Source organism: Centruroides vittatus, unplaced genomic scaffold (assembly GCF_030686945.1).
Source record: "Centruroides vittatus isolate TY-2023 unplaced genomic scaffold, ASM3068694v2 contig_663, whole genome shotgun sequence".
Classification (NCBI taxonomy): domain Eukaryota; kingdom Metazoa; phylum Arthropoda; class Arachnida; order Scorpiones; family Buthidae; genus Centruroides; species Centruroides vittatus.
This window is the reverse complement of record NW_027122416.1, coordinates 108668-121075: the sequence shown is the minus strand read 5'-3', so window position 1 is coordinate 121075 and position 12408 is coordinate 108668. Positions and strand designations below refer to the sequence as shown.

The 12408-nt window shown below is 32.8% G+C and overlaps 1 protein-coding gene across 1 annotated transcript; it reads right to left on the bottom strand.

Moving 5' to 3' along the window:
* Positions 1-391: 391 nt before the first annotated feature.
* On the bottom strand, positions 392-11412 carry LOC136980053 (uncharacterized). Its single transcript, XM_067276099.1, has 5 exons — positions 11378-11412; positions 10081-10152; positions 1540-1770; positions 905-1108; positions 392-455 (listed from the first exon to the last, which is right to left on the bottom strand). The coding sequence occupies exons 1-5, from the start codon at positions 11410-11412 to the stop codon at positions 392-394; spliced, it is 606 nt and encodes a 201-aa protein (XP_067132200.1).
* Positions 11413-12408: the final 996 nt, after the last annotated feature.

Sequence of the window (12408 nt, the reverse complement as noted above, 5' to 3'; positions counted from 1 at the left end):
AGTTGTTAATCATGTGAGATTACTGGATAATTTGATTTATACTATTGCTTTCGCCCTGTCACGAGGATCTATTATTGTGAGTACTAGAACAAGAGTATACAGGTTATGTATGCCCGATACCCAAAAAGCGTGGGTTTTCTGTACGTACGATCTCAATCACATCAAAATATAATGCGATTCATAAATATTTCCAGTTTTCCTCTTGTCAGGCCATTAATTGCGTATGGTACGTGTTAATTTATAAACTGAGACATTAAAATTTCCTAAGTGTTTGGTGTAAAATACAATAAAGTTGCCATAGACACTTACCCAAAGCCAACTCGGACCAAATCCAGCAAATTATAGAACAGATCTTATTCTCGATTGTCCCAAGATGGAAGGCAAGAGACCCTTACACGAACTGAACGTACTCGCATTCTCCACCTTTGGCCATTTTACACACCTTCTGCACGGATCTAAATGTAGAAAAAGAAGCATAATTATTCATGGAAACGTCTAACTCGGTTTCAATTCCATTAAAACATGTTGCGGCGCTATATCGAGGTTCCGCCGTATTTCTATCGATCGACTGCAAATGTTGGCCTGATAATGAAATTTTCCACTAATTCCTTGGTTCGGTGAGGTCTAGAATTCAATTTTTCACTCAAAATAGCTTATTTTTTCATTTTATCTTAAATTTTCATTTCATTTGTAATGACACTGGCGCCGCGAATTCTCGATACAGCGCCGTACAACACGGGAAAGTTACGCGATTCTCATCGATTTACAAACATTTCTAACTCGAATTTCAGATTCAGATTTTAATACTATAAAAGTTTTTGGTGTAATCAATACTTCGGCTGAGCACCGCACTCGATTTACTGCCAATTTCAGAGCCGAGGCTAAATCGCGTACAAAATCTTACCTCTTAACGGGTTTCCACATGCTCTTAAAGAACGACCCGACCTTCTTCAATGTATTTCTTTCCCGATATTCACGGGTGTTGTAATGGCCAGGGTTATCTTGCACGCAATCTTCGTGCTCTGCCATTTCATTTGTGTTTCGTGGAGGAACCGCGCACTCTCTATTATACACTTCTTCATCCTCCACATCCTCGACCAATCTCTCACTAAACAAGAAAAGAAAGAATTTGTAATACAATAACTCTTGAAATTGAATTACGAAGCTTCAACCACAAATATTTTTAAAATATTAAAGAGAAATTATAACACTTGGAAAACATTCGATTCACACAAAGTAACAAACACTGGCACTACATCCAAGTTTGATTATATATAGGAGTAGGCGCCGCTTAAATACGAATACAATAAAATGGTGACGGAGGACCCATAAGATTACAACGGAACCAAAAACAATTGGCAGCATTTCTACGTTTAGATACGAGTAGATACACAACTACTTATTATCACTTAACAAATGGAACCATGTAAAGTTTGCTTAACCAAACTCTATGATAATTCCTTAACCCCGCTCGTTAAACAGCTCATACCCTTACTGTATATATAATGTACATTATATACAAACAGTAATGTAATTTACCTGTTAAAACGTTGGCAGGCCGTCTGACAGATTGGTCGAACCTTCATCAAAACTTGTCTATAAGCGGGCTTGATGTTATTTTCAAAAACGTCCAAACCTTCGAAAGCACCGGTCGACGGTTCGAACTGCTTCAAGAGGCCTTTCTTCATCTTGCTGCCTCGAAATTTAAAATCATCCAAATTGTGTGGACTGACGAATCTTCGCACGTCCACGTGTTTATCCGATCCCTCCCTAAATATGCAAAGACAATAACTATTTAATTCTACTCTCAATGCTTTTAAATTTATTCGTGACAGGGGATAAGTCTTTTACGAATTGTAGCTTAACACTCGACTAGTCTAAATCTTTTCCTGTTATTTTAAAACAACGCACATTAACATTTTAAAAATTATAGTTTATATTTATTAGACGAAATTTGGATTAAAATTTTAGTAAATTTCGTCATACCCGTACCAGAGTTAGACACGAATCTGTAATATAAAAGAGGCCCGATTACTCGTTTAAATAACTGTATATTGAAAAGCCTTAAACTGTGCCTTATAAAGCCAGGAAAACACAAAAATCGTAAAGTCTACTTCAGATATAAACCAGAGTCGGAATCATTATATTTCATTTAATTAGGCCTATATATTGTAGATGGAAGTTTTTCTGTAAAGCCTTTAATCTCTAAAACGAATTTCTTATCCGAATAAATAATAATAAAATGTAAAACGTCTCATACCCGGGAGGATGGGGCAGGGGTCGATACTCTCCACCATCGAAAAACATCTTCGAATCGCTTTCCAAATCGCACTCTTCCTAACAAGAGCAAAACGCAACAACAACAAGTTCAATTGTTGAATTCGTTTGTTACGCGTTAAACCGAGAAGAAGAGAATTTTTATCAATAATTTTTGATTTTTTTTTTAATTATAATTTCAGAATTTGACGCGTATATAATGACGATTAAAAAGACACACCGGTGTGGGGCTAGGAGTTAGAATAGGGCCGGTTCGATAAATGCACGTGGTGATGCTGACGTGAAATACGAACGTGTAAATATAAACATTTCGCGTTAACCAAGACCGTACACGGAAATATAAAACGAAATTAAAGCAAATACGTGGCGAAATTACAAGAACAACTCGATATTTTTACCGTAATATCGGCAGAGATGATTATTTAATGGCACTTAAATTACCATTTCTAGAAATAATTATAAAACAAAGATGAACTTCGCGTGCATTGTAACGTGGACCTGATGAATCACACCCGCCGAATAACTATTTAGTCGGCAACTTCAATATTAATAGGTGTAATTTTTGGAACACTTGCTCTTTTCTATAAATAATTTATAAACAATTACATTTAAGCCACCAAAAAGCTGTAAAGATCACAAATGACGTCATAAATGCCGGAATACCGAATATTTTCCTGTTATAATCTTACCAATTAGAGCATTCCGTTCTAAACATTACTGTATAATTTTTTATGGAGAAATCATTCGGTCCATGTAAAGATTTAACTTGCTTTCATTTTTAACTAATAGTAATTATGAATAAAGCATTCGTAATTTGTAATTACGACCAGAAAATACCACAAAACGAGTTTGGCTATTAGCGCTATTTTACGCAGCGGCATAATTTAGAACTAATACTCACTCGGGGTATAGACGCTTGTGTATTTTCATTGGCTGAACTAAAGATTCGCCAGAAGTTCCCCACAAGTTCACAAATGTTCGGCTGATTTTGTATTAAATTAAGCACGTAAAAACTAACGGAATTTTAGCGCGACTTTCCTGGTAACTTGAAGCATGAGTTTAATTAATTTCTTCGTCCATTGTCAAAATGATCATTTTCTTGTGAATACACGTAGAGTCGTCAAATTCTAACTGCTATGTCATTCTATATGTTTTGAGGGTTGAGAGGCAGTAGCAGCTCCGAATTTTTTTCAGTGTGGGCGGCGCGAAAAAGTCCGGAATATTTTAAAAATTAAGGGTTTTTTTCTGGGAGAGTTGGCAACACTACTTGTAACTATCTATCTCCTTCCCAGCAATATTACTTAATTACAATACCAACACACCTGAATTTAATTTGCCGAGTTTTTTCTCTTTATTTTGGAAGGATGAATGATAGCCTGACGATGGCCTATCAAAATAGGCTGAAAACGTTTGGAATAAAGAGAAAAAACTCTGAAAATTAAATCCAGGTGTGTTGGTATTATAATTAACTACTTGTAACGCTTAAAAAGCAAAAAGGCGATTCCATTCCATGGTGATTACGGAATCTTGAAACACGAACGAAGTTCAAAGAAACGTGTTGCAAAGTCTCCTCTGACTATAAATTATATATTTTAATAGCAACGAAATCCGAGCTATTGACATGTTTGTATGATGATTTATCTTCACAATAAATTACTTTTCCTTACAAAAATAAACATCTGTGCATTGTACAATGAATTATTTTATGTTTTTATCGGTTGAAGGAAACTTATTGCAAACGAGGTTATATTTCCGAGCTTCTTGTACTGATTAAAAAGTATTGTGTCGTCTGTTTGGGACGCTATAATTGTTCTCCGAATAAACTTAAAATATACGTTAAAATATTATATCATTTATTAATCTTTATTCTCCTGTACAGGATATCGAAAGAATCTGTCCACAGTTGTGATGAAAGCCACGATTCACCTCGTAATTCCCGTTCTGTGCGTTTTGTTTTCAGGTCAGAATCTTATTGTTAGATGATAAAATATTCCGCGACTTTCATCCATCTCTAATAACCGAGTCTTGCGGTTATTAGAGATGAATGACGATTATGTGTTTGTCTGTATCACCAAGACCGATAGAGTAAGAGACTTTTGACAGTCGAGAAAACACGAGATTCTGTTGTATCTGTTAAGTTCAATGAGCGATTTCGGTCTTTGAGCCGAACATATCTGTCTTTTATTGAATACGCTGTGTTGTGTATGGGAAATACGTAAAAAGTCGTTTTTATAATTGGGAATTTTATGACCGGTCTTACGAAAAGGTGGTGGCCTACTACGTGAGTGGCATGTATGAGCAAGCACCTTGTTGACACATATATTTTGCAACATCGACATAGCGAATTCGTACGAAGTATATATATATATATTTTGTGAAAGTCATTTTATATTTACCACATTAACAATTACACATTTCGGCTTACCATAAATTCAAAAAATGAGACAAAATCCCGAGCGAAGGTGCACTCCTACCGGATTATTCGACAGAACAGCTAGAGGTCGCCACCATCGCTCTCATCTACACTACAGACTACAATAAAAACAGCCTCGTCATTTTCGAAAAATCCTGTAGAAGAGTTGTGTCTCAAGGAAAATACTTGCTTCCGCTGGATGGAGCCACACTACGGGCCGTAACAAAGCACAGATGATTAAATTATCCTAGTTACATGCTGTCGTAAAACAAAACAGTAATTCAAACATAGGATATAGCACATTATTAATTTTTTTAATTAAGATTTTGCCCGGATTTCCGCAGAACAGTCTAAAACAATAGACATATTATCAATAATCATCTAGACGGTTATAATTAATAGGGTAGATGTATTGTACCTGTTGTGGCCACATTTAGACAATTTTTAACTTTAAAAAACATTTTCATATTCTTAGAATTTGTTTGAGCAATGAAACATAGAAAACATGTTTTCTTCTGGCTTCTTTACGAACAACCTGCTTATAGGATGGGTATTCGTGAAAAACGCTTGGGACAGCATTTCGAATCAATATTCTCTTTTTCAATCTTGGTTTATAATCCGATTTCAGAAAGTGCTTACTGCAGACAACTGACCAGTCACTTGGCTTCTAAAGTTTTGAACTGTTTTCATCTGTAAATTTCAAAAAGAGTTAGCTTATACAGTAAATCTAGTATACTATCTATAAATAATTTGTATGCATAAATAGATAAATTGTACAAAAGTTTAAAATGCAACTGCAATATAATCATATTGCAGTTACGAGTCGTTCAAAAACTGTACGTGTCCTCATTAAGGGGGAGTATATGTATTTAAAAAGTCGAAATTAAGCGCTTTAAAATACACCCATGTAGTTTTTAGCAATGTCCTTTATAAATTTTCGGGGGTTCGTACATTTTTAGGGGGGTTTTATAAAAGCCACAAAAGATCACAATATGGAGGGAGGAATAAATTTTGGGAAATATGGGGACACGTCATCAGATGCCATGGCCGACTGACTGACTGAGAGATTTTCTCCTCGTGTGTGGCCTTGAGAAAATTCAGAATTTCCTTAAGGCAGGTGTAGGAAAATACATTTAAAAGAACAATTGAATTTTTTTTAAAGTCAGAGAATATTAAGTTTCGTCTGTGTTGCGTTATTACTTTTCTTAGAATAATCGATATTATTTCATTATCTGAACGATAATGAAACGATGCACAGTATCACGGATCGATATAATATCGTTGTAAGAAACTAAATAAACGAGTGCTTGTTGTGTAGAAAATTTATCACGCTATCGCGTTAAAAGAAATTGAAGCTTTAACAAAAGAAACGATACATTCAGAAATATCTGTCTGTCACGCTCTATTTTCCAATAATTAAACCATATACAGTTGATACTTTTGATTAATCTTACTTTTGTAAACACACACAAGTTTCTGAAAACGAAATAAGCATACCAATACAGGCAATTTAATTATTTGATGGGTTCTAAATGTGCATAATTATTCTGATTAAAATGCATTGATATCGATTATTCTTCGTAGTAAATATTTAATCCAAGTAAGTTTTTATTCAATATTTCAAACAAATTGATTTTTCATTATTGTCCACGCAACATGCCAAAAATCATTTTTCTTTCGCGTAGTATTGTCTTTTTCTTCTTTGCAGAAGTTGCATTTGTAAGGTAAGTTAAGTATTGAGCAAATGAGTCTTCTGACAAAATAGGCTGACATCGTTCGAGGAAAACTTTTATTAATTGCTTAAGACTTGTGAGAATGTTTAATTTTTTTAAACGAAAATAATAAAACCTTTTATACATTTTATAGTTAATTTTTGAGCATATATTTACGGTATAATCTAACATAAATTTACTTTAATTCAAGTTAAAGTTCTAAGTTTTGCAACTTGACCTCGATTTTTTTAAGTCACCTGAATCACATAATAATAATGTTTGTTTAAATCACAGGTGATTTAAATAAACAATATTATTTCTGATCTGTCAGACCTAATTGCTGCATTCATAAATCCAGTAAAATATATCCTGTTAATTGATAAAGTTCTAGTAGACAGGATAAGTTTAAAATAATTTATTTATTGATGTGCATTTAAATTAATTTATTTATATATGAATAGATAGAAATATACTATACATTAAGTGAATGTAAAATATATATTGAATTGGGCTACAATTTGAAAATAGTGTAGACCTATGAATTGTTACCGTTGTCTGTCTGATTGTCTGTCCTCTTCAAATCTCCAGAACGGAGTTACATACATGAAAGTAGAGATCAAATATTGAAATCTTGGGAGCAGGAGGTCCAGATTAACTGTACAGGAACCTCACTTTTGCACCGAAAGTTATGTCATTTGAATTTAAAATATTTTCCTCCTAAAGGAGTTAGTTAGATAGATGACCGGCACGATTCTATTGTATGAAGAAAAGTATTATGTAAAGGGGCAAGACACTACTAATTTGATACGAATATCATATATTTTATATTAAATAAATAAATAAATAATATGATTCAAAACTTCAGCTTGGCATTGTGACCGTGTCACAATAAATAATTGTTCTACATTAATTTTATATAGACATAAACGATATCGTACTGTACATATCACAGATGGTTAAACCTTGTTACGATAGGAGCTATACACTTTTATCGTGTATTTATTTATTTACTGCTACTGGTAAAAACTCATTTAACTCCTTCGACGTTGTGAATATACTCTACGCTTTCAGCTGCACGTTCGAGGTTAAGTTGCGAGTTACCCTTACGATCCTGGTGTATATTACATTAAGTAGTAGCTATAAAACTTACAAAAATATTATATAAGTATATGGGAATCGAATAAATATATGGAAGCCGTAATAAGGGTCTGCAACAGCTGCATGCAGCTCGCAAGTCACAGTTTGGCCACTGTGAGTACTTCCTTTCAGTGGTTCACTAAAAGTTACTCACTGCCCTACGATGTTGAGTCAGTTAACCAGCCGAGTCTACAAAAAGAGGCATTTTCCCGCCATTCCGGGCAGCTCTTCAAACGAAACTACCATATGAAGTACGTAGTTCAATAAGACTCGAATTTGTCATATGAAATTATGTATACTGTTGGCCATATAGAAGACGAAATTACTTTATGATGTGCACCTAGCTTCTCCTCAAGATCCTGTTCCGATGTAACCCTACCGATGACAAGAAGATCAAACCAAAGTGAAGTTAGTATAATAGATTGACGTAAACTCTGTCTCACGCGTATAGGTTAATTAGGATTAAGTTAGATAGTTTGATATAGGTCTAAATATATTATTTGTAATCCAATTTATTTGTATTTTTTTTTTATTTCATTTGTTCCAATTAAATTTTGTGTTATTGTTTTAACACGATCTCATTCATCGCCTATGCACTCCTACTCGCTAAATCTTAATTCCTCCTATGATGATTTGTGCGGACGTCGTCACTCGGACGTCACAGATATCTAAATAGAAGTAAATGTGAGTTAGAGCGCGTATCTTGATTACCCCAGCTGGTGTCGGGAATCTTAACGATTGGAGGAAGATGATTAAGAGATCGCCAATCTCCACATTTTTCACTCATATGAAGCCAATTAATGAGACCGTGTTAATCTCCCTAAATCTGAATTCTCACAGATTAATACATTTAGGAGCTTTGTCAGATTGAAAGCACATTCCTGCCGTTAACTGTTATGCAAATCATTGTTTTTTTCACAGGAACAACGTCTTAATTGTTTGAAATAATTAAGTGGCTTAACAATAAAGTTTTATCTATTTCAAACAGAAAAATCTAAATTTGTTTCGACGGTAAATATACGTCGTAACAATTATCATTGTTATTTTTATATGTAGCAAATAATGTAGCATTTAAACGAATGTGACATTTTTTAAAGCTTTAGCAAGTAAAATATAACAAATAATAAATCTGCAGTAGTTCAACCTTCCTTGAATTTCGCAATAGATTCTTACACAATGTTTATTTTCAGCTCCAATTTCAAATACACAGCGACAATTTAACGAACAGAGGTATTATTTGTTGATTTATTTACTCATTAATAAGTGCAATCATATTATAAATATACCTTCTATCAAAGAAAAACGTATAGACTTGCTCACTTCGATCGTCATGAAGTGTTACTCTTATATAATTATCTACTCCTTATTTATTTATAAGGTGTAATAAAATACTTAACTTAAAATCGTCACAGGATTTATATATCGGAAACTGCTTATAATTAACGAGTTAATAGCACTAATTTGCATAAAATCATTTTTGTATAAATTAGTAGGAAATTTTTATAAGCAATGACAAAATTGGAATTTCCTATTTCTCAAGGTAATTGATGACGTAAATAGCAGACATTATTTGAGATTAATTGTAATTCCAGAATAAATCAGACTCTACAAAAATTAATTACTTTACGAATAAATTATCGGCTCAAGTTTTTTTTATATTCACTGTTGTCGTTAAAATACAATGGTGTGGGAAAATGGCTGCAATTAATTGACACACGAATGTAATTTCGGAATCGAACATATTTTTAGACCCTTCTAAAAATTCTCAACGATATTTTGTGTTCCATCGTATATAAAGTTGACACGGGAAGCACATGCGTATAAGTTTACTTTATTCTAACTCTTCTTAATGTTCGATTTTACGTACGAATTCATATTTATGAATGACTCTGGAAGACCCAGCTTATTTCTGGAATTAATTAAACCCAAAGAAGAACTCAAAAACGGTTACGAAAACGTTCGTTATTCATAACTTAGTGGTACTAAGCACCGGTTAGTGGTTGCAGGGAACTACACAACATTGACCAAATTTAGACGTTGCTTCGACCGCCATTTTTTATAAATAGTAAATTGTGAAAAAGTAAATGTGGTTCACCAATATTAACATTTTTATACTTTTAAATACATAAAATTCATAATTTTAATTTTTTTAATTCATAATTATCATCTTATAAATTTGTGAATAAAATCTTATTTAAAAGCAAACATGGACTATGCATTTAAATATATTTAATTTTTAATTCTCCGTACATTTATATTCCCATTGTTATTTTCAGTACATTATTTTTCATAGTCGTGTGCGGAATTACTTCGACGTGAGGAGCATACACATTTCATCTTTTCGCATATCCCTCTAGACCTGCACTTCCAATCTCCCCCCTCGCAAAACATACATAGAGCTTCCACCATTGAAAAAGTTGCTGAAAAAAAGTTTAAAATTTTCATAGAATTGTAAAATTTGTGTATGATTTATATAAACTGTATTTTCTAAAATATGTCATACATCGTTAAATTAATTAAACAGGATGACTAACTACTTACCAATCATCACATTCAGGACAAGAAGAACCAAAAGAAATCCAACTGTTTTCATCTTTCCCAAATTCTTCGTTTCTACAAGTGCGAAAATAATTTATAGTGTTAAATTATGTGTTAAATGCACAGTGTTCGAAATGTTTAATTTACTAGATATTATAGGACTTTACAGAGTAAACGATATTTATTCAAATTTCGGGGATCTGATGTGATTCTAGTTCGCTTTGAAGGCACCTTATCGGTTATTATAACCTAACAGTAGTCATTGCGTTTTGTAAGTTGTGTTGTGTGCAAATTAAATTTAATTAAATAATGTAAATTAACAGAAAAAATGAATACTCAAATATTAAGTGCTGAATGTGTTGGAAGGTTAAACAGTGAATTAATTATTCATTTAGAACGTATATTTGAAATCTAGGAGTAATTTCACCACCAGAAATGCAACACAGCGTAATGGTCGATCCATGAAGTAGTTAGGTTAGACTTTTTGTTAAATTATTTTCATTTCACTGCCTGCAAATGCTCGCCAAATATCTCTTTGGTCTGCCAGATTTTATCGTTCGAATACAATTTATGCGATTGTATCTATATGCGATCAATTTGCATACATTGCATATATAACCAATCGCATAAATTGCATTCGAATGCTACAATCTCGCAGGTCACGCAGATGTTTTGCAAGTAGTTGCGGGCACAGAAATGAAATATCTGTGCGAGTGCATAGGTTTGCAATTTGAAAATTGCAGTCTAATAATAATTTCAACAAACAGAAATTTTACTTCAAAAAAACGCTTGTTTGTTTCTCAGGAAAACGCTTGTATATGTGGCTTTTCTAAAGTCAAAATGTAGAATGTGTTTTTCCAATCATAATGGAAAATCCTTTTTATTAATAGAAAAATAATTTTCAGTTGGTCATGTCAGAGCTAACGACTTAGTTTCTAATGGTTTGCTTTCATTCTGGCAGTGATTAGTAGTGGATCTTTTTGAAAAGATATTTGATCGTTTGACAATGTTATTTCCTTTCTCGAGCAGAAAGTTAGAAAACTGTGAGCCTGATTCCTCGGAAGCCGGCAAAGCGCAGGAGGAAATGAGGAAGAGAAAGCTACTAGTGCACACGAGAAAAGGCGTGAGAAGAAGAAGAAAGAGGAAAGACAATCTTGTTGTAGCACTGAAGGAAATAAAAAAAATAACATTTAAGTTACCAAAAATTGCCACTACATATAAGAAATTATTAAAAGATTAATCAACTATTTTTATGAAAAAGTTTAAAAGATAAACCGTGTGTGAGAAATTATATACTTACCGATTGTATACAGCAGAAAACTGACGAATTCTCATAATGTAAACATTTTTCATGCAGTTTATATACACAAAACGCAGCAAAACACTTAAATTTAATTGGTTAGTATAAATATAAACATCCCTCTTGTGTATAAATTGACGAATAGGAAAGTTCCACGATAGAATACTTTTATTATCGATTTATTATTTGAATAGCAATAACTTTTATTACGTTAAACGAACAATATTAAAATTTAATTATTTAAACATCTGAGGAATAACTGAATTAATGATTCAACTTATAATTAAAAGTAAGAAGTATTTTAAATACTTTTTCCTGAGAATGATTAAAAATTATTCTACGTATCCATTTGTATCATTTCTAAACATTTTACATTTCTATTGCCTTAAAAATACCCAAATTTATCTAAAATCGACAGTTTTTACATTATGTTAAATTGTATAATAAAGGGCCAATCGTCATTTCTAGTGAAGTAGGAAATGGAATAGTCACATGCTCTTTTTACATGTAAAAAGTCTGATGTTTTTCAGATTATAACACAGATTCTTGTTATGGGTGTGACTTCTGTTATAATCAATAAGTAAATAATTGTTTAAGAATTCTAAATTAATTAGTTTATTTTATTTGTGATTATAAATACAGTAGAGCGTCGATAAGTGGAACGTCGTTAAGTGGAATGGCCGGAAAGTGGAACGATTTTCAGTCGGACTGTGTCGTGCTGAATCGAATGTTTTTGATACTAAATTTACTTCTAAAGTATAATTTTCATGTTTTTTATATTCTTTAATATATTTATTTTGTTTGTACAAAATGCAGAAATAATTTTTAACGATACGATAGCCTCGATGATTATTATAAAAATTTTCGTTAGGCTTAAAATCGACGAAAATTCAACACGAAGCGACACGCAACGGAGAAAAATTCAACAGGAAGCGATACGCAACGGAGAAAAATTTGAACATCGGACAGGTTAATGTATTTTTTCGTACAAAGTCGGAAACTGGAACAAATCATTAACTGGAAGGACCCCA

Excerpts from the sequence above, each read along its gene's own strand:
- LOC136980053 (XM_067276099.1), bottom strand. The coding sequence starts at position 11,412 with ATGAGAATTCGTCAGTTTTCTGCTGTATACAATCG. Across the intron at positions 10,153-11,377 it reads TTTTCTGCTGTATACAATCG|AAACGAAGAATTTGGGAAAG; the intron begins GTAAGTATATAA and ends TCGCACTTGTAG. Across the intron at positions 1,109-1,539 it reads GCCTGCCAACGTTTTAACAG|TGAGAGATTGGTCGAGGATG; the intron begins GTAAATTACATT and ends TTTCTTGTTTAG.